This window comes from Coregonus clupeaformis, chromosome 7 (genome assembly GCF_020615455.1).
Source record: "Coregonus clupeaformis isolate EN_2021a chromosome 7, ASM2061545v1, whole genome shotgun sequence".
NCBI lineage: Eukaryota > Metazoa > Chordata > Actinopteri > Salmoniformes > Salmonidae > Coregonus > Coregonus clupeaformis.
Genome location: NC_059198.1, coordinates 26,181,898 through 26,205,570, shown reverse-complemented (window position 1 = coordinate 26,205,570; position 23,673 = coordinate 26,181,898). Strand labels below are relative to the sequence as shown.

At 40.5% G+C, this 23,673-nt stretch overlaps 1 protein-coding gene across 1 annotated transcript; it reads left to right on the top strand.

Moving 5' to 3' along the window:
* Positions 1 to 324: 324 nt before the first annotated feature.
* On the top strand, positions 325 to 4,929 carry LOC121550631 (homeobox protein unc-4 homolog). The gene is made up of 3 exons (XM_041862960.2): positions 325 to 1,110; positions 1,810 to 1,985; positions 3,560 to 4,929. Exons 1-3 carry the CDS (start codon positions 855 to 857, stop codon positions 4,580 to 4,582), a joined length of 1,455 nt encoding a protein of 484 aa, XP_041718894.2. The 5' UTR covers positions 325 to 854; the 3' UTR covers positions 4,583 to 4,929.
* The last annotated feature ends 18,744 nt before the right edge of the window (positions 4,930 to 23,673 follow it).

Here is a 23,673-nt window from a genome sequence, read left to right as displayed (position 1 = left end):
CAAAACTAGCCTACCAAAAAAAAAAACATATATAACAATAACTACAAAAACGTATACACAAGAAGCTGCTTTGTAAACCTGGGACAGATTCTCACACATTTTTAAATTAAGTCTAATTAATTACAGTATAAGTGCTGGGGAATAAGGGTTCACATTTCTTCCTAATATCGTTCCTCTTATTAGCAGAAGATTAATTAGTGTGTGATGTAATTAACAACTTAACATCTGCCTTTTTTCAATCAGCCTATCGACACCAAGCTGAGGAGTCGATCGCCCCCTTTCATCAACCTCGCGTTATATTGCACACGAATTTGTTGTAGTCTCGAATGAAATTTGACAGCATTGGATGATAAATGTCCTTGTGTAAAATTAGGGTATTTGTAACTCGGCATCGATTAATAGAGAGAGTAAACATTTAAAACGCGACAACACGTTGACCAAAAACTGTGACAAGCGTTAGAGCAGAAATTAGCTCGTCTCTTTCACCTTTTACTGTGCTTTAATCTGATCACTCTCTCTCGGTGGTCCCCCGTCTAGTTGTGATGTAGTTCTTATCAAAGCCCTCCTGTCTTGTTGTGACAGCTCTGATATTGTTTATTGAGGTGGATGTCGGGTTTAATTAGCAATCGATATGGAAAGCGTTTGCAGACCGCGCCTCTGACGTCATACTCGATTACCGTTTCTCATTGGTCTCAAATTCCCAAAGCCTAGGCTAATTATTGGAAGGTTCATGTTGATAAAGTACAGCTCATCCTTCCCTCCACATCATGTCCCCTCCTCGCTGGCCACACTCACTGCATGATTTTTAAATTCACATCACCAGCCTCCAGACGTCGTTTCCTTTTGCCTAGGAGATGATGGACAGCAGGATACTGGATCCACCTCATGCCCAGTTCGGAGGCTCTCTCGGCGGAATGGTGGGCTTTCCGTACCATCTAAGCCACCATCATGTTTACGAATTAGCCGGTCATCAACTTCAATCTGCGGCCGCAGTTCCTTTTTCAATAGACGGATTACTTAATGGTTCCTGCACAGCTTCAGTGGTTAATTCGAACCCCCTCTTGTCTGGCTGCGGTATGAATGGAGATAACCAGCAGTACAAGCTGACAGGTAAGCAACACGAAATACAACACTTATCAAAAGGTTGGCTGTAGATCAAAGACTAAACAAAGAACTGAAAGTGTCTGTATATCCTGTATATCCTGTATATAGCCTGTATATCCTCTCCATAAAGCGTTAAAGAGGGAATCCAAATCCTAAGAAACAAAGAAGCAGTCTTCTGCTTTCAAATTAGGCTATATTGCAATTCATTTCAATGGAGAGCAGCATACGAGCACAGCTCCAAACGTGAAAACCCCTTGTGTTGTTGTGACAGGGTGGGGAAAATCACTGTTTCACTATTGTTAGTATAATGTTTTAATAATATAATAATATGCCATTTAGCAGACGCTTTTATCCAAAGCGACTTACAGTCATGCGTGCATACATTTTTTTTTTGTGTACGGGTGGTCCCGGGGATCGAACCCACTAACTTGGCGTTACAAGCGCCGTGCTCTACCAGCTGAGCTACAGAGGACCACATTTTACTGTGTTATTGTTATTATTATCAGGAGCAATATTGTTGTGATTAATAGTCTTATTACTACTATTTTCTTACCATCGAAAACTGACATAATAGCCCAATTTATTAGACTATATTTGATTAATTTCTTTATAAAGGACCACAGAAAGAACGTTTCCTTGCAAAAAAATAATTCTGGCTACTTTTGCGTCTCTCTCACACTCTCTTGTTTTGTATTCTCATGCTAGATTCGTGTGACCCAGACAAGGATAGCCCTGGTTGTAAGAGACGACGAACTCGCACCAATTTCACTGGTTGGCAACTGGAAGAGTTAGAAAAGGCTTTTAATGAGAGTCACTATCCGGACGTGTTCATGAGGGAAGCACTGGCTCTGAGATTGGACTTGATAGAATCGAGGGTACAGGTAAATGTCAACCATATCCACTTTTTGGCATTCACTGTTGTTGGTTTGTTATGATGTGTCGCGTAATGATTCATAAACACGGATAGGCTGTACGAACAAAGGAAAGTAGGCCTATTTATTTCCTATTGTATCTCTTACACAAATACAGTACAGTGGTCTATTTGAGATATATAACTGTCCAGTAATTCCTGTCTCTTTGTTGTTTTGTACTGTGATCAAAAACTCCACAGGGAGCTTGTGCAATATGGGCACATGGAGGCCTATTATAGTATGTGCAGGGTCCATGATCTACATACAGTACTATGCTTCAAAACCGCAAATGAAAGCAAATCATTTTCACAATTTAAAAAAGTAAAACATTATCAAACGTGAATATGTATTTAAATAACACAATATACGATATAGAGAGAGAGATAGTCTTCGAAACCAAGGGTAATATGAGCAGCAAACCGAGTATAAAGAGGGCCTCTGGTTCAAGGAGAAATACTTGAAATATGGCTAAGCCATGGAAGGGTCAGTTAATTTGCTGTACTTAATATTGAATTTAAACTGTGTAGATTCAGTCGACAAGGCTATATCATTTTCACTCAAACATACTCAAAATGAAGATATCTGCATACATCCACGTATGCACAATCAGTCTTTTCATTTTCCTCTATAAACCGATAGAACACCCAAGTATGCATGGCCTATACGTTAATATTTATGAACTTGAATATTGATGGATCTTCAAGTCGTACATTTTTATAAAGGACACACCTTTTCCCCCATCTCTCCTCATCAGTCAAATGTATTGTTCATTATTGTGATCATTTGCACTTCTGATGTCAAAATATCATATGTCTATTTTGTTATGCACAGAGAAATATCCATTATTGTTAGATCCAATCTTATAAGCCTATTGTCTAGTCCAGGGTTTCTCAAACTTGGTCCTCGGGACCGCAAGGGGTGCACATTTAGTTTTTTGGCCTAGCACTACACAGCTGAATCAAATAATCAACTAATCATCAAGCTTTGATAATTTAAATCAGCTGTGTAGTGTTAGGGCAAAAACCAAAACGTGCACTCCTTGGGGTTCAGAGGACCGAGTTTGGGAAACGCTGGTCTAGTCCTATATTTGGCATGTCACTTTAGCTATTTTTAGGCAGTTAGTGTTGGGGGAAATTTGAGTATTTGTAAATCTATTAAACCATTTATTATTATGCATTTGATTGGGACACATGGGCCCATCATAAGTGAGATATATGTTTTCATGAGGCATTTTCCAGATCAGACAGACAGCATTTTTTGTTAAATAACGAAGAAGGCATAAGCACACAGAATAATTGTAGGCCTACTCGAATTGGAAAATAAATATGCTTATTTTTGTCATCGGATAATAAATACTTGTAGGCCTACAAGCAAGAGGCATTGTTCTTTGGTTTTGTGTAATTTGGAACCATCTAGAAAACATATTTTTCCAAAGGTTCACACAAATATTAGCCTAAGTTATTATTTGGCCTATGTATTTTTTTTAAGAAAGTGGACGTCTTCTTTTTGAACATGCGTAACATTATTTTTTCTCTAATATGCAGGTATGGTTCCAAAATCGTAGAGCTAAGTGGAGGAAAAAAGAAAATACAAAGAAGGGTCCAGGTCGACCAGCTCACAACTCCCACCCAACAACATGCAGTGGAGAGCCCATGGACGCGGAGGAGATCGCCAGGCGAGAACTGGAGAGGATGGAGAAGAAGAAGAGGAAGCAGGAGCGAAGACTGTTGAGGTCCCAGAATAAACTATTGTCAGGGGACCTATTTCACACCCCAGGATCTGACAGTGACAGCGGAGTGTCACAAGTGACGGACAGTGAGCAAAATCCACATTGTGACTCTGTAGGCCGAAACCAAACCCAATCGAGCTGTGACCAAACACCACAAACCCTCCAGAACCAAAGACACTTGAACCAAGATGCTGGTGGATCCGAGCTGGACTCGTCCGACAGCAGTCAACAGTCAAGCATGTGCGCCAACAGCAGAGCCTCCACCCTTCAGAAACTGAACCCCTTCAGCGTAGAGAGCCTTCTATCCGACTCCAGACCAAGGCGCAAACCGAACATAGATGGATTTTCTGCCTTACCCTCCTCGCGGCCTTTGATAGGGAAAGGACATTTCTTACTCTATCCTATCACCCAGCCGCTTGGATTCATTGTTCCTCAGACTGCTTTGAAGACAACACCACCAGACGCAGATACTGACAACTCCACACAAAGAACCCCAGTGAATGACAGCATCTTCTCTGCCAATACTGGACATAAAAACTATAAGGAGTCCAATAATCTCAATGACCCGACAGCAATCAAAGTGCAGGTCAACTTTACCGCGAAAAATACTAGTTCCCCACAGAACAGCCCAGGCCATGTTACCTTTTCCAGTAGCAACTTTAGTCAGCCTTCAGCCAGTTGTAGTGCAACATATTTCCAAGATGATGATGATTCAAAGTATCTGCCATTAGACAAAAAAGAGCAGTCTGTAAAAGACTACCCAGAGAGTTCCGAGTTTGTGACAACCAACTGTCCACCAGAGACAAAGACAGAGCCTCAAGATGTCGATATGGAATAATAGACCTATAGGTGAGAAAAAATATTGATAGCGTCAACAACACCTTTCGTTTGCCCAAAGCTCAATCACGTCTTAGAATATAAACTCTCATTTTACAGATGACATATATAGCCTATATTCTGATGATGATGGGTTATAACTGTGTGTGTGTGTGTGTGTGTGTTTGTTGCGTGCGTGCGTGTATATGTGCACGTGTGTGTGTGGTGGTGGTGGTAGTAGTACTAGCCCCCCTGTGTAACAAACTGTAAAAATACATAAAAACCACAAAAATCCTCAAAGGCTGTAAAAAGTATTATAATATTTATATATGTACGGTTTTCATAAATAAATCGATTGTATACAATAAATCCAAACCGTGTGAGACCTTAAATAGCCCGTATAGTGGGTATAGGTAGCGCTTTCTGCTAAAATCTGATGTTGTATTTTGTGTATTGCTTTAACAAATTTATTCATCTATAAGCCTCACTGAAATGCAGTGGCGGCTGGTGAAAAATATTCTCGGTGGGGCTGTGCCATACTTTTTTTTCCTGTAACCATCGCGATATATTTTAACACAAACTGCAGGACAGCAGTGCTCAGTGAAACATTCAGTAATTATTTAATGCCAATATTAAAAAGTTGAGGCATTCTTACACAAAAACATATTACACAAACCCAAGCCTTTCATTTGCATTTAAAGTGAACTTTTCACCATTGGTAGTAAACAGGCAACGCAACAGGCATGCTGTCAGAACAGAGTGGAAAGTGGACAATAACATGAAATTATTATAAAGTTTATAGGAAATCTTACACTGTATGAAAGGATGTATAATATAGAAATGGATATCAAGTGGATGAACTCAAACCTTTGACTGGAAGAATAGCATACAGTATTTTATGATCATACTAAATGTGACTAATTGTTAATGTGCTCCAGAACTGCAACAATTAATTGATACAAAACAACATATATACAGTAATATTAGCAAAGACACTATTAAGACTTTCTAGAGTACCATATATAACTGGATTTTTTATGCTAAGGTCAACTATATACAAAGAAACATGCGGCCAGAGCTGCTCTGTGTGTGTGTGTCTGTCATCTTATTTGTACAGGAATTTTGCCCGTCTGTCCTTCTGAGTGGCAAACCTCTCAATGACCCTTTGATTAAAGTCAGGAATGTCCCTGACAAGTTTCTTCTCCATGGAGAGCATGGCCAGAGCGTTCAGGCGATCCTGTGTCATGCTGTTTCTCAGGAAGGTCTTGATCCTTTTCAGTGTAGAGAAGCACCTTTCTGACTCAGCAGTTGTCATGGGTGTGGTGATGAGGATCTTGAGGAGGCTGGCAGTCTCTGTGAAAGTGCTCTGAAGGTTGTTCTCCATGAAGAACTGGTACAGGGGCACTGCACCACTACAAGCCTTGAACTCACTGTTCTCATAGATGAGGGACAGTTTGGTTTTGAGCTTGGCCTTGTTCAACATGGGGTACGCCTCCACGGTTGTTTCAAGCGCTGTATCGGGAACTTCACACTGTGTTGTGGGAACAACTCTCCGTGCAATAGTGTTGCGCTGATGAGGTGCTGGGTGAAGGAGAACCTCTCTTTGGCATGACTCAGGATGGTATCACATACCTGTAAAAGATACATCATCAGCTTTAATTTGCAATTAAGCTATTTTGATGCAAGTGATCCTGACTGACACATGCCTATGTCCAACTCAAGTATATGATTACCAAGGTGCTGATTGTTCAGGGTTTTGGCTACATACTACCAGGCCTGAAAAAAGTTCTAGGTGGGAAACACTGACAATTACATCACAACTTACCTCTATAGCCAACCTCTGTTGTTCTCCTGGTCCCAGCATCCTCCGTCGCTTGATGGGCTGTTGCTGCTCGTCAGATGCGCTGTCCCCACACAAAGAGGGAATTGAGGCCCTGGGTCCAAAAATAAAGTTTAATTTGATAACTTGCAATCAGACTTCTTAACTCACTGTAATTCCCCCTCAACACACAACCAGTGACTTATATATATATATAGACAGACAGACAGACAGACAGACAGACAGACAGACAGACAGACAGACAGACAGACAGTGTGTATATACACACAAACTATGTCTAGTAACTGCTTTTAACCTGTGATGTACATAATTAACTGATGTTATTACGTTTTAAAGCCTTTTTCTATTACATTTGTGAGAGGGATGCAACATAATTTTGTTCTGCTGTTCACTTAGCAATAAAGTTAATATTCAATAACAACTAGGCCTCTTCTAGAAATTGACCTGGTGGACACCTGAATAATTATTACAAACTGTGTAGTACTTTCCTGCATTATTATCAACGTCTGATTGTGTCTTCTCTTTCCTTTTAAAATACTAAAACAAATATAATTGTGACGGCTCTATGATAATCACTCACACAAGCACCAACTGGCAGTGGGTGGAAACGTCAGTCGTCTCGTCAGCTTGAATGGCGATAAAATCAGCACTCTTTACTTCCTCCAGGATGTAATCCTTAAGCATTGACAGCATACAGTCCAACAGCTCGTTCTGTATCGTCTTTGACGTGCCCTTAAAAACGGTAGCTGTCTTCAGGTGCTCCTCCAGCACACTGTCGAGGGAGGCAACAAAATCCACTAAGCCCCGGAAAATGCCGGGGTTGTCTGAGGAGTCAGTCTCCTCGTGCCCACGTAAGGCCAACTCAAAAGCCCCACAGAACTTCACACAATCGATAATTTTGGATAGAATGTGCCTGTTTTTATCCACCTCCTCATTGTGTTTCCTCACCGCAATCCTGTGGCCGTCATCCAGCTGCGTAGCAATGTTCACCCTTCCTAATACAGCTAGCTTTACAGAGTTGTCCATGTGTGCCCTGGTGTTCTCATGTTTCTTTACCTTCTCTGACAGGTGCTTCATATCCCTCACTCCGGTACCTGTCCATGCTGAATCTGACCCCGTCGTTTTTAAAAAGCAAGCACGGAAAGCAAAATAAAGCATTAGCATCAGTGCACCCAGCTAGCCAAGCCTTCCTGGTGTACCAGCTACGGGAGAAGCCGCGCATATACTGCTTCCCTTTCTCGCTAGCCTGCTGTCTGATTGAGAGGTCAGGTTGATCTGGGCCCAGCTCTTTCACCCGAACTTTCTCTGACAAAGTTCTCCTCTCAAACGGATCTTGGAGGAGAGATTTCACCGAGTTAGGGTTGGGTCTTGGAGGAGTAACGTTTGCGTTCGCCATTGTTGTCTAGTAAAAATGGCGTCACTGGACCCCGGTCCTTATTTTATCAGGGGCGAGCTTGGGGCGGTAAAATAATCGCCTCCTTGGATTCGATTTAAGATCGCTTATTGACTACATTTTATGTCATACATTCATATCTTAAATTAGCAATTGGCTTAACTGCTACGTAGACCCGCCTCCTCGGGGCACTTTCTGTATCGCCCAGAGCTGACGAGGCGTTTGACAGGCAGAGGAAAGGTTGCGAATATGATTTTCTATCATATCTTACACATATTACTGTGTGCATTCCATATTTCAAACACACAAATATTGACATACTGATGTTTTTATTATTATTATTATTATTATTTTTATTTTTTATTTTTTAAAAATAATTTTATTTAAGGGGGCGGCGCCCTAGCGCCCTCTATCGGCCAGCCGCCACTGCTGAAATGAGGTTACGAGCCGGAGGCGAAAGGACCCGCTCGACTCCTGCAGAGTTTTGATATGAAAGTAATTATTTTCCCGGTGGCTACTGCAGGGATTCCGTTTATTTTAGCCCAAAGGGTTATTATACATTACCGATTTCTAGTGATATGAAATCACATAAACTTCCAAGAATAATAGAATTAGCATGAAAGGCTGGGGTGTCAAATTGAAATACGAAAATAATAGCCCCGGCAGCTGGGAGTGTGTTTGTGCATATTGGATAGGAGATGGGAATTCGTGGGGCGGAATTTTCATGAGGTTTTCACTTTGTCAGGGCCCTTGTAGCCGCTATATTAAGATAGATGTTCGATGATATCCCTCATTGTTCTGTCGCTTACATTGATGTTTCTGTGTTATCAGCCTATTGATCATGCGTCGGCTGTAATAGGACGGGCGAAGCAAACGTGCCTATTTACAATAGCAGAACACATTTGTTCTAATAGGGTTGGCGGTCCCCAGGGATGCTGTGCAGGCTCGGGGACATCTGCGCCATGGCAATATTAGCAATGTTGACCAGATCTAAAGTCGAGGTAAGAAAGGAAAGACCATTCACATCTCATACAGATTATTTTACAAGATAGGTTTAACGCACGAGCAAATGCCCCCAATAATACGAATATCTAAATCCTAAAAATTGAAAACATCCATTCCAGTGTGGTGTAGTTGTCCTTAAATACCCAGAGGCCCTGCTACTGTCTTAGGGTCTTGATTTGCAAATACATTGAAAATAATCAGAGGGGCAGCTTTATATCAGAGCCGGCGCAAATGAATTTCTGAGCCTGTGTCCCTTTCAAAATATTTACATAATTTTCACCCGGTGACTGCTGTTTGCTCAGAGGAAGCAATGACTTATTGGGTGTAGGTGGAGGGGGGCTCTTGGTATAAGAGACAGGCAAAAGTGTATAGGGAAAGGGAAAATGTAATCTCAACAGTGAATATATAGGCCTATGGCAGAGACAGAAAGTCAATAAGCTAATGAATAACTTATTATTTGATGAAAATAGATCCAAATACAATGGCCCTTGAAAGTCCCCAACCCAACAAAGATAATACTTTTAACTTTTATTAAATATATATGCCTATACCCGACATAATATTTAAAGACATGATCTTCTTATTCAGCCAGCCAGCCGCAGCCAGCCCAGCTCCCCCAATTATTGAGCTTTATTTCTGTCAATGGGTTGCCATTTAGGATAGGCCATTTGGAAATTAGAGTTGTCTGCAAGTGTCCTTCAATATATTTATTTTTTTGGGGTCTTATTTGGAGTGTATGTTGCATGGTAGGGGGTGTTCATGTTTAATTCATTAGAATACTGAACAGGAGTATCGTGGCTGCACACTTGTGGCCTTAAGGTGAAATTAGCGATTTGCTTAAGTAGTTAAGCTTTTTTTGCCTGAGAGCTGCACGCTGTATGATTCAAGACAAACTATCAATCGATATGGCCCAGGCAGCCTCCAGGAGATGTGTCCTCCATGAATCATACTTTATGAATTCAATTTCTACATGGAGAAATTTTCAATTTGAACGCCGGATCATTATGGGAGAGTGTAAATTGTTTTTGCTCTATTATGCATCGGACGCCATCATTTTTCTTTCTAATTACGGAGGTGTCAGGTCGGGCTGTCATGCAGGCGCTGATTTTCAATTTAACTTATCATCATGCATTCATTTTCCCATTTGATAAATCTGCTATCTCGACGCCTCTCCATGCCTGGAATGCTAAAAGAGAGACACAGACAAAGTAACAGGGGCGTATATGCAGCAATAAGTGCAGATCAGGCGGCTAATTTAGCACCTCCTGATATACCATTTCCATTTTTCATTTTCAACTCTCAAAGGAGGGCAAAGCAGCCCAAAGGCAGAAAGCTCGTTCGTATTCAGCATTAGAGAGGGAAAAAAGACTACGAAAAAGCTTGTTTTCAACGACACATTTTCCAAATTGGGATATCAAGCTTAATTAATGCTAATTGAGTTTCTCAATACGTGTTATTTTTATTTAATAGAACAAATTTGCGCAATTAATTATGAGCGTGATATCAAGAGCCTCATTTGCAACATTCTATTTTCCCTCCCTCGCAGCTTTGAGTAAATTAACTTATTTTATCATTTGGCATTTTTTTGCAAACTAAGGGGGTATCCAAATCCCAACCAGGAATTATGCCATTGGCATTATTTAAGAATGAAAGAGGCACACTTTTAAAATGTTTACAACATGCAATGTTCATAGCACACACCAATGCCAAACTAAACAACATAATTATACAGATACGCCTACGAATATATTGCTTGTCCATTTACGTTGTTTTTCTCCAGCATTACATGGGCCTATTGGTGTTATAAATAAGAGAGTGTAACATCAATTTCCATTCATGACGCAATTAATGAATTGTTCTCATCATTTGATTTGTTACAGTCTTAACTATTTGAAGCTGGCTAGTACACATTTTTATAGAAATGAACACAAAGAAAATTGTTTAGTGACCACTAATTAATTGGCTTTGTAGATTATAGGAAAGTTATTAAGCACTTTCCCTTATGCATTTTCCAAGGTCATGTTTCCTAACAAGTCTTTAGGATATTTTTGAAGATTCTTTGAGTTTCTAAGTGGTTATTCACGTATTATTCTCAGAGGTTTTCTACAAACTTGTCACTAATATTATCTGCTAAGCAGGGCTTTGTTTCAGTAGCTCGAAATGAGCGTGAATGTAGAAGGACTGTGCCAAATCAATACAAGATTGGAATGATCAGTCATACACAACAGACATCAAATGACAGATGAGCTATTCGATGTGGATCTATAGATAGTCCTACAACAGTAGCCTAGGATATGCGTATAGGACTTGCACATGTGAGCCTACATTTTCTATCATAATCAAACAGAACAAATTTACACCAATAATATTAGGCTACAGCAACCCATAGAAAAAGATGGCAAAGAATTAAATTTCCACGTGACTCAAAATCAATTTAGGCATTGACTGTAAAACAATGCACATGCCTATGATAATCCTATCCCACGTTTGATTGGCCTAGATAAGAGCGATTAAGTCCATCCGTGCATTAATAAGCATGCGATGTAATAAAATCATAAAAAAGCATGGCGGAGTTGCTCTAGGATAGGAGCCAAACGTAAAGTAGCATTTTAAGCGATTGTGTGAAAGATCCAGGTGCCAGTGTTTCTCTTTGGGTATCACTGGGACAGAGGCAGTCCCCTTTATTCTCTTATTCAGCCTCATTGAATTAGCTAAACAACGTTAGTAGCCTATACTAAAATGACATCGATCATAGTCGTTCCTGAACAATGCACTACTAGCCTATAGCACAAACTACAATATGTCTTATAGAGCATCCAGTAAAATCAAAGCATGACAAGAGAGAGGCCAGCATTCTTTTTTGTAGCTATTGGCCAAGACAAAAGCATAGGCTAATATATACGTAGAATGTTGGCCATTCACTCTTAGAAAAAAAGGTTCCAAAATGGTTCTTCGGCTGTCCCCATAGGAGAACCCCTTTTGGTTCCAGGTAGAACTCTTGGGTTACATGTAGAAGCATTTGTGGAAAGGGTTTTGGGTTCCATTTAGAACCCTTTGTGGAAAGGGTTTTACATGGAACCCAAAAGGGTTCTACCTGGAACCAAAAAGTGTTCTTCAAAGGGTTTTCCTATATGGGGACTGCCGAAGAACCGGTTTAGCACCTTTTTTTTTATAAGAGTGTAGAAATGTGTGATGAAATGGTGGAAGATGGAAATATTCTATTGAAATGTTCATGTATGTTGTGTAATAGGCCCACCCATTTGAAGACCTTCTATAACATTTAATTATCTCATCATCTCAACTGTCGCCTGTTGGCTTTATCTGCAAATTGATGCTTGGAAAGTACAGGAAGTGGGGGACTGAATTATACTCTATCCATCTGTCATATCAGCAAACTACATCAAACCATGTGGGAAACAATAAAGGAAACCACCTATAATTATTCAGTTATTGTCAGGTTTGAGGTATAGGCCTAAGCCTAATCTGCTTTCAGTTACATTCAATATGCCCCAAAATGCTTCCTCTATAGCAGTTGCATCTTGTCATATCAGGATGTAGACATTCTGGTTTACATTTGAGGCGTTTACCATCCATTATTTTGACCTGGAATAAATCAATATCATAAACATGACCCAGAAATTAACACCAACTCCCTTGGTCAATGTGGTTATTAAATATCTAACAGCCTGTGACTGCAGCCCTGCTCTTCTCTGCTAATTATCACCTTGTGAAAAGTGTTTCATTAGCTTTTTTCATTTAACGAACCAACCATGGAATTCTATCCAAATAACTAATAAGGGGTCTTCCTTAAAGTCATGAGTAATGACATTTAACATAGTCCTATGTATTATAGATAGGCCTATAGCCTATACAGCTTATCTAGCCACTCTCAGATCATATATGATATGGATGGATGTACTTCCTCAGTGGACCCATATGTCAACACCCACAGATGTGGTACTTTAAAAAGATCACTCAATCTGTTTCCAAATCCACTCAGCAAAAAAAAAAAACAACAACACATGGAATCAATAAGGTATTGCCAAACAAGGTCTTATTTGCTTTACTCTTTTAGCTCCCAGAAATGATATCATGGGTTACATGTAATACATAGAAAGTGCATTTGATTGTATGGAGGTACATTACCAACATCATCCAGCACACATATGCACGATCCACCTGAGTGATACCTATCTAGAAAGCATTTTGTGTTTTGAAGCTAGGTTATATTCAGATAGCTTACAGGGCTTTCGCTCCCCACCACCACATGTTTTTCACCTGTGTTGATATGCCACAATGAAGACTAACCACTTTGTGGTGGTTTCTAGAGAACGGTGTAAACAGGCATTTCCCTCTCCCGACTTCCCAGGGAACCTGCGACCCAGAGGTTAATAAAGCGTGAAGTGTGAAAACTTCCTGAGATGGGATGAGTTAAACAGTGTCCTCAGATGTTAAGGCAACACTGTCCAAACCTATTTATGGATGTCAGCTCTATGCCTCAAATCAGTCTTTTTCAAAAGGTGAACAAGCCCCATCTATAGATAGGCCGTATCTTGGCACTGTTCAATATAGAGGGCTCTTGTCTTTAATTATACTATCAAAAAGTAGGCTTATGCATGTGTGTTGTCATAGAATACCCTAGGAGAGATTTAAATAAAAGTTCATTAGTTAATTAAATACACTCAGAGGACGAAAGCTAAACGGGTAAATGTTGTGGTTTATTATAGGACTTCAACTCCATGATCATTTCAACATCTCTCTCTTTGAACGGAAGTTTGACATCTAACATTGCATACTGATCATCTCCGACACTGTGTTGTTATCAATAGGACGTGACACAAGCAAAGTTCACTATTATGAGCTTGATCCCTATATGCTTTGTTGACGATCACCGTACATCAATAGAGGAATACATTGAGATATCATTTCCAATGACCGAACTACACTGTAATAAAACAATTCTGGGAGCTGGTAAAAAACAGAACATAATATCCTGTGGCATCTTGGATCTGTCACTACAAGTCAAATATCCAGATAATAGTAAAAGTGGGGGGGAAATACTTTTCAGTTTCAGTTCCAGACCTTAGCTGCCCTTTGGAGTGTGCCTTCAGTTGCACAGTGGTCATTAAAGTAGTCTGCTGTACTGCTGGAGGTTAGGCTTTGCTAAATGATTTGATAGGTGGACTGTTTTCATTGATTTGGGTCAAGCCAAACATAGCAGGACATGAGAGAAATTGCCATAGGGTGTAGTTAACCCAAGGATAATTAGTTATTATTTCAGCCCTTAAACTGCATTAACCTTTTCCATTTCATACAGGGGATTGGTTCTGATCACACTGTCAGGCAGTGTTCCATCCTCCATCAAAAGTTAGCTATAAAAATCATTACTCAGAACATACCTCAACGGAGAGATTGTCTCCATGAGTAGTCCCATCAAAGCATTTTCTCCAGCTTTTTACTTATAACTATCCTTTTAGAAATGTCCCCAAAAGGCACAATTTCTCCAGCAAATGAAAGATGTGTTAGAGGTAAAAACCTTAACAAAGTTACCATGCAGCCTGTAACAATACTCATCAGAGTTGTTTATCAAAGTCACTCATCCTCATGGTCTTGAGACATAATTACTTTTAAATAACATCCCTCACAATCCGAACTAAACAGTGCATGGCTGGTGTTAGTGATCTTATTTCAGCCTGCAGCAGAAGTCTTCTTTAGCTAATAGGCATTTTCTGGTTGCAATTAAAATGGTTGGCGTGAAGGTCTTGACATGTCCTCCAATAGGCTAGTCACCAGCCCCCAGCTCTCTCCTTCCTTTCGTCATTAAAGTGGTGTTGCAAATGCTCTTAACACATCAAGGCCAAGACTTCAGATTTGACTATTACATGCACATTATTTAATCCTTGGACTCCCTGGTAGTACTGACATGTACAATTTATGTCATTACTGTGGTAGGAAGCTCAGGGATGGACCAGACACAGGGTTTCACTTGAGGTCAAGTTTTTTTTAATGGGCCAGGGGAAATAGGGTCTAACTGGGCCTGAAATGTCACTATCGAAGTGTCCTGTAGACTGTAAAGGAGGAGCATGTTATGGCTCTGTCGCCGGTCCGATCGATCACATTAGAGCAAAGGAAGTGGGGAAGATCTGACATGCCAGAAACACTTCAATACTGACACACTCTGTCAGAGAGCTTCAGGCACACTTCTTGAAATAAGAAGAAAGCCTTGTACCAGCCCTGTAAGTGGGTGTGATTAGGAATAAAGGATCCCATTGTGCAAAGGCTGGAAGAAAATTAGAAGTGATAGTGGGACAGAATCAATGCTGTTTTCCTCTCAGAAGTGTGACCATATCCATCAACAGCACCGAGATGACTAAGGATCGCTTCCCCACCAAACACCTTATCGACGGTTAGAGGAAGAACCTGAGGAAGGAACCTTTTAAGACATAACATTAATTTCAGCGCTATCGATAAGCAGGCCAGCCTTTCAAAATAACCGATTATGGCACAGGAGAAATAATTAAAGCACCACCTACAGCTTTTTAAGCCTAATAAATGGGCAGTTGGAGGACATACATTTACTGAACAAATTGAGGTTCTCTCCAGCAGGCAAGCTCCCGAATAGGAATTCAATGAAAAGTAATATATGTAAAGTAGATATCAGTAGGAATTTTAATCTATATTGGTATGCAACTGTGAAGCACAAACATGGACATATTGCTTTAACCCGAGATCCTGGGGTCCTCTGGTCCTCTGTAGCTCAATTGGTAGAGCATGGCGCTTGTAACGCCAGGGTAGTGGGTTCGATCCCCGGGACCACCCATACGTAAAAATGTATGCGCACATGACTGTAAGTCGCTTTGGATAAAAGCGTCTGCTAAATGGCATATTATTATTATATTATATCCCATATGGAAATTAAAATAGAGCTGGTGTTGAAAATCCAAGCATTTCCAAAAGATTTGCACAGAGCCATTCCAATCACTTGGGCTATAACAATGTCCACTGAAATTGGCAAAACAAAGCCCAATAAATCTAATAATCACATTTAGTATGAAACTCAATCTTAATGGCATAATCATGAATAAATGAACAAGGCGGCATGGGGGGCAAGACTGTATAGAAGTCACTGTGGTAGGGCTTCTCACATTTCTCTCAGTACTGCGCCATATGCCATGGTTAGTTTTGGCTGTGCAAGGCTGCAGTTTGACTCACTAATCCAATGTGTTTGCCAGCTTTGGGCCACCCTCTGTCCGGGAGGTACAGTAATCCTTAGTAATACTGACGGAGTGAGTACAGAGCAGGATGGCTTCTGATCAGGAAATATTGACTCTAATAATTTGTTGCTCATTCCCAGAAAGTGCACCAGCCATGTTTAATCAACAAACAAAACACAGAATCTAACCCTAACTAGGCTGCCACTCTTTGTGGATCCAGTAGAACAAGTGGCTGCGTGACAACATTTACCCCTCGTTAATTGATAGTTTATGGAGATCCTTATTGAGTACTTGTATGGTGGAGTGAAATAAATAATTTTCTTCTCAGTACTAGCCCATGGCTAGGCTATAATGTTACTGAACTGGAGGGAGTTCAGGTGAATGGGCCAATCAATTAGTCTTGTTGTCCTGCTATTTAATGGTGCCTATGTGCTGCTTCTCCACTGGTTAGGTTTAGTAACTTACTATGTGAATATGGCTGTACATATCTCCAGTAGATCTATAGATGCAGGCAGCCCCTATAGGTGGCACCTTATCCCCTGTATAGTGCACTACTTTTGACAGAGGCCTATGGGCCCTGGTTGGGGGTGGTGCACTTTGTGGGGAATGGGGTGCCATTTGAGAAACACTGAATATATCGCTCCCTTAATGAATTCAGCAGAGAAGGGCTATGGCTCTACCAAAACAATACCTTGTCTGGATTATTTATTGCTAATCCTGCCTCCTCCTCTGTTTAGTTCCACATTTTATTTTCTTTGGTTGTCTCTTATGTAGAATCCAACATGGAAGACCTGTATCTCAATCAGTATTGTTCTTTTCTTTTTTTGTCCTCTGCCCTCTTGGGAATGTCATGAACATGCTGACTATTTGTATTAACAGAATTGTATATATATATAAATAATACTAGGACTGTCAATCTGATAGCATTCAAATATATATTCCAATTCCCCACCCCCCAAATTGTGGTGATTTAGAAAATGTATTAAACATATATAATTGCTTGCTATTGTTCAAAGCAGGTAATTTAAATAAATGACAACACATCCCTAAACTCCTTTACAAAAGCTCGCTTTGTCATAGGAGATATGAGCTGTGTGCATGTTCAAGATATATTCAGCTACAAAAGCACTTTTCCATTAATGAACAGAAAATGAGCAGAGAAAATTGTTCCTTGAATTTCTTTGGGCAGATAACGATTCTTATCGTTATCAGCAGTTAATCGTCTAAGGTCAAGATTAAAGTGAAATGTGAAATGAACCCCCAGTGTCCCCAATTCAAAAAAGAAAGAAAGAAAGCGAGGGAGAGGGAGAGGAAGAGGAAAGAGAAAGAGGGAAGTAGACTCTGTCACAGATTAGCCTGTTCTCCAGTCCCCTAAGTACTGTAGAGAAATAGAAAACAACACAATTAAATTATGACACCTGACACTTAGACCTCACTTCAGTGAAAATGGACTAACTGTAGAATGTGAGATACTGTCAGACGATTAATGTGTGATCACACACATTAGCACCTCTCCAACACCACACTTTCTGATGGCTTTTTTTTCTCCCATTTTGAGCTACACATGGACATCAGCTACTCAAGGACATGTCTCTAAAATGTGTCCTCTCATGAGCTTGGGGGACAACCATATGTTAGAGCTAAACTGATTGCACGGATTGCGATCATATCTAATGCAAGTGTTCAATTTGACTGACAGATGGACTGTACAAGCTTCATTCTCTGCAACATACATGAAAAATAGCAATTATTGCACTATAGATAATTACTTCAATAAACATAAATTAAATGGACTTAAAGTATGAATGCATGTTCAAAAAGTCATAAGACAATCAAACAAGCTGTTGTGACGTTAATGGGGGGGAAAGTTACACATTATGTTAGAGAGATTGAATGCACCTGAGCTACCTTGAAGCTAGACCACAGTATCTTGACATTGAAATAGGCCAATATTTACCCCTCACGTTTGCTGTTATAAAGTCAGTCCTTTACGTTAGAGTAGAAAATGAAATATTTAAAACGTGCATCCTTTCCATCTCTAAATGAAGAGAAAGCATATTTAACCATCAGAATCAGAGCGCCCACACATATTACAATACAAACAACACCTACACAAGCCCACTCAGAATAACACACACACAATATATCAACAAGAGACATGATTCAAATGGTAGCCCATGTGATCTCAAAGCAGTGCAACACATTTAATTGCCGTCGCCTGATGTCACGAACAAGCAGGAACAATTTCTGCTCTCGAACCCTCCCTGAAGCTTTCTTCAGTTGGTCACCTCACACCGGTGCCATCCAGTGCCCATTAAATTTCCCCTTTACTGAAGAAGATAACATTCATAACGTGAGCAAGGAGAGGAGGGAAATATTGTTGCTCACTATTTTGCACAACTGGTAATTAACGGAGAAACTTTTAACCATTGAAACAGTTGTAAACAGAGGTAAAACCTTGCATTTCACAGCTTTGAGTGCAAATAAGCCAAATACTGAGAAGTAATTGAGTAAGTGCCCACTGACATCACTGCTCACTTAAGATAAGCCAGGCAATATGATAGAATCATGGCCGGGGATGGATATGGCTAGTGAGTGAGGGAATGCGTTTAGGACACGATAGGCCTACCACAGCCAGTCTGTTATGTTCATTACAGCCCTATTCTCACAATCTCTAAATTAGCTGGGCTAAAATGATCTGCATTTGTGGAAAAGTGAAAGGAATCAATTTGCATGCCAAATGTAACCCTGCAAATTTGATGAAGGAGGGTGTGTTAATATTTTCCCATTAAAGATGAATGAGGGTCACCACTGGCCAATTTGGCCTAACTAGATCTTCTAAAAGGAAATATTCTAATACCGTTCCATTGCATAGAAAACCAGACTTTGTTTTACACCAGGTGCTACTGGCAATATGCATCAGAGAGATTTCACAATGTCCACCTAACAACAGCTTGAAACAGTCATGACAAAACAGTTAATAACACGTAGTTTGTTTCTTTCCCTGGCTGTGTGTGACATACGTTTGCTGAAGCTCTATCATGAAGAGATGCAAATCTAAACATTCATCAATCAGAGCATTTTGTCACAGGAAGTTGATCAATCATCCCCAGTATGAGATATCTTAATAGCATGAAAAGAGTGTGATTGTTCTTCAGATAGGCGAGGAAAGAGAGCACATGGAGAAAGGGAAGGGAGAGTCAATCCTCTTGCTCCAGTGGTCCATGGCAGATGGATGATTCCTCAAGGTACATTTTTTAGTTTAGTTGAGCTACATTGATTTGGCAGCATCGGGTGGATGTCACACATGCACTGAACAATGCTCAATGACTTTGCTATCCTATTCCCATTTAAATTGCCTCTACTTTTCCTTTCTGACACCTGTTTAAATCAATGTCTTCCTCTGCAGGTCATGGGCTGAATGTACTAAGGCGCCCACCAACCGTCTCTCAAATCCACTAAAATCAACACAATAATTGAAATATTTTCAAGCTGATTACACTGTGGCGTGGGGCTCGGCTGGTTGCTAAGAGTATGCTCCCTGGTTGCTAGTGGGAGTAAATCATCTTGCATTATTTGATTTTTGTTACTGATATGAAACCGCTAGTCCCTCGATTAAATGTCTCACAGTCAAACACCTAGGGGACAGAGGAGAAAGACAAAATAAAATAGTCACTGTGAACCTGTCAAATAGCATCTCTAACTTTCCCTTCCTCAGGGCTTCATACATCTACCTGTTTATATTTGTTCCAGTTGAAATAACAAGAGCTTGGCCGGTTAGAGTGTGATTGAGGAAAAACAGGACAGACATGGGGAAATGTCAGCAAATCACACATCAATCTTCGGTTTGGTTAGATCATAAGATATTCTAAGTGATCCGCCTATCCCTTAAATCTATACTGATTGTATACTCTAAAAAAACATGATATTGGACAAGGCTTAATGCAGTTTGTACGGCACAAAATAGCGAAAGTCGAAGACTGAAGGTCAATTTATACAATGCTTCATACAGAAGTGCTCCCTAAACAGTCACAGATAAATAGTGATTTTCCCAACAAATTCTGCACATGTCAAAAGTCATACGAAGACTTTGTCCATCAGGTCGTGACATTCAATGAGGGAACATTATCAAACTGGAACTTTCCATATAATACCATGTTATCATCCTGTTTGGTGGAAATTAATGTTGTAAAGGGGATTCAGGGATTACAAATTTACATATTTTGATAGAAAAACATCTACTCAGTTCCTCATCAGCGCTATATTGCATATTGAAAATTGTAACATTCAGACTTGGCACCTATTCAGTTTTCCCCCTGTGAAAGACCACACCATGCTGGTGAATATAACTAGCACTAATACATTTCTATCACCCCATGATACAATTATCATGGATTATACCAATGGCTTGGAATTGACTTTATCATCCATCAAGATGAAAGAGAGAGACGTACTATTCTGCATCCATTAGATCTGATGCCCTCTGATTACCATTGGTTTCTATTCCATCTCCCCATTAGCTCTGCATTGGGAAGGATTTGCTGCTGCAAAGACATGTCAGACACTGAAGGCTGCTCCATTCTGCCAAATGAGATCAGTGCTCACAATAATGGTGGGGTCAAGTGGAGGGACAGCCTCTCTAGTCTATGGCAGGCTGACAGCCAGCATTATGTGCTTGAGTACAGTACATAGATATGTGATCACCACACAATCAATTACGAATAGTAGGAGGACTGAACCTGGTGGCGCGCCACACACAAAGAGTTCACTCCGACACAGAAGACGTGACACCAGAAATAGTGGTCTCAATGCTTTTCGGATTGTGTCAGTCTTTGAAAACAAAAATATCCCCAAATACTACTAGTAGTGTATGAAAATGTATGCACTCACTAACTGTAAGTCGCTCTGGATAAGAGCGTCTGTTAAATGACTAAAATGTAGAATGTAGTGTGCCACAGACGTCTTCCAGTGATTGTTTTTTACTTTGACTGTTTAAAAGCGATATAAATACAGTACACAAACTAAAGGGTAAAAAAAATATGTTTTGAGCAAAATTGTTTTTTTTAAGACACAACTGCAAACTTCAAGGAGTAGGGCATTCAAAACGTTGGTCTGATGGGAATCCATGATGTCATCAGCCTCATCCTTGCTTGAGGAACAATAGAGAACAAAAGAGTAAAGTCCCCCAGTTGTGTCATGACTTACCTGGACTACCTTTTGTTAAGTAAATCAGGTCTTAAATGAGGTGAAAATTAGACTGGAGTGCCACTTTAAAGCTAGAATCCGCAGTTGCTACTTCCTTTTTTGGACTAATAAATTAATGATATATACCCATTGATTCTTGAAGAATATAACTTATAAATGACTCATGAGCTTAGTTCAACTGTCAAACCCCATCAGAACAGGAGTGATCACAGCCTGGCCCCTAAATAAACATGACGCCTACTGACTAGGGCCCCTTCATTAGCCTGCAGTCAGGGCTGGTGTGTGGCAGCCGGATCGATAAGCCAGACCTTCTCCTTTTATTTACCAACTAGCTGCATTTTCTTGTGGCTGACTTGTCTTCTTTTAAACAGTGCCACTGTTTAACTGCTTTTATTAGGACTCTGTGTGGGACCATCTGGTCCCCCTGTCCTATAAGCCTCTCCTAAAGCCCAGGCCTGACAAGCAAGAGATATGTCAATGCAGTCCTCAGCACAAAGCAACATCTGCCGTGCCTGACGCCCACTATTGTACGGCCATTTAATCTGTCCCCCCCCCCCTCCCCTTAACAGCACAACAGCTTCCTGGTATTATGTTATGCCACTCAATTAGCATTATCATCCAGCTGAAATAGAAGCCAATTTACCTTTAATGACATCATTGTTAGATGAGTGACAGCGGTCGGCGCGACGACTATCTCCTAGATAAACGGAGGCCTGCCCCTGTTTCCCGGACTGGGCCTCGGTGAGGACTGAGGAAGACCAGAGCCAGCCAATCACAGTGGCCTCACCTCACCCCTTCACCACCAACATTGTTTCCTCCGGTTCACAGAGGCAGTGTGCTGGAAAATTGAGTCCAGATTCATTAGGTTTCCAGTGTGCCGCTCGAGTCAGTTAAATTGATACATTTCCTAACAAAATTGAAGTGCTTTTGTGGCTGTGCCTGCGGATGGCTGGTGACCCCGCTCGGCCCACTGAGCAGCCGAAGCAAGCTGATGGATCCATTAGACCGCTTAGACTGCTTATTCCTCTCCTTCCATCTCTGACTGACACTGTAAATCTGAACCAATTTCAGACTCTAATCACCATTACAAACCCCTTCCACTGTCCATTTGTTACTCTGCAATTCGAATACACTGCCCAGATTGGTCCAGAAATACCAGTTTTAGAGGAGCCCCCTCCCCATTTCCTCTGGTTAAATGGTTCATGACTGGTCCCCTCTTCCCGCTGGTAGAGAAGAGAGAGGCACTCTAGGAGGAGGAACTGCTACCTATACATACCCGGTAAAAACAAAAGGCCTTGAAAAATTCCAAAAAGATAACTTGGAACTAGAAAAAAATAAACAAATAAACACACATTATTAAAAAGGATAAGTGTTAAATTCAGGGGATGACATACAGGGCTTTAGGCCACACTGCTGGCAGTGGCAGAAGGGTGTTCCTTGAATAACAATCACAGTTACACCTCCAAAACATTTCCTCATCCACTAGCCGTTTTTACCCAGCTTTTATCTGTTCACTCAACCGCACGGTGCTAGCGAAGCGGCTGGAGGATATTATTTCCCTGTTGGCCCCAGTCATATAACTCTGCTTAATATGCAGTCTATAATTTAAGAAACTTTAATAATAACCCCGAATATATTTTGCTTCTTTATTTTCCTCTAACCTCTCTTTAATCTAACCTTCAACTTTATTCAACTTTGAGTACGTGACTCTGAACATTTGCACATAACAGGTAAGAACACTCAAGTGGTCTGGGACACCAAAGCAGCGCATGTATTATTTATACACTTAAAGATGCACTCCAGGATCTTAAGCACAACAAATTCGTAACATATAGTATGAATTGGATTCGTAACATATCATACGAAATGGATGACGTAGTACACCATTTGATGACGTAGTACACAAAAAACGGGGACCAATTTGGCTCATGAGCACCACTTTCAAAACGACTGGCTGAAATTATACCAAGGTTCGAGATTGCATCTTTAAATCATAGTAGTTCAATCTAAGAGCTTCCATTGAAAAGCACTGAGTTAGCCCGTCTGTCTGCAGAGCTAATTACTGCTGCTCCTCATATTCTCTAAGTGCAGTGGAAACACGTTTTAATTGATATTGAGATGTTTATGCCCTCAGAAAGTAATTAAGATTTTCAATTAATCCTTTCTAATTTCTGGACATCTTGGCTCAGTGTCCTTGAGCGTCCAGCGATTAATTCCCCAAACCTCCACCAAATGAAAGAACTTCAATTATTCTGCATTGAATCATGGCCCTGTAAGTGACCCCATCCAAGGCTGCATCAACATTTAAATTAAAGCAGATACAAACTCAATTCAATCAAATTAAGGTGTCACGATCACCCTCATCCAATGGGGTCATTGATGTTATTGCGGAGGCCTTTTTAAGATCCTTGTACATACGGCTGCACAGGTGCTGTAAAACCTGGGAATGCTGCTTA

Excerpts from the sequence above, each read along its gene's own strand:
- LOC121550631 (XM_041862960.2), top strand. The coding sequence starts at position 855 with ATGATGGACAGCAGGATACTGGATCCACCTCATGCCCAGTTCGGAGGC. Across the intron at positions 1,111-1,809 it reads CCAGCAGTACAAGCTGACAG|ATTCGTGTGACCCAGACAAG; the intron begins GTAAGCAACACG and ends TTCTCATGCTAG. Across the intron at positions 1,986-3,559 it reads TGATAGAATCGAGGGTACAG|GTATGGTTCCAAAATCGTAG; the intron begins GTAAATGTCAAC and ends TCTAATATGCAG.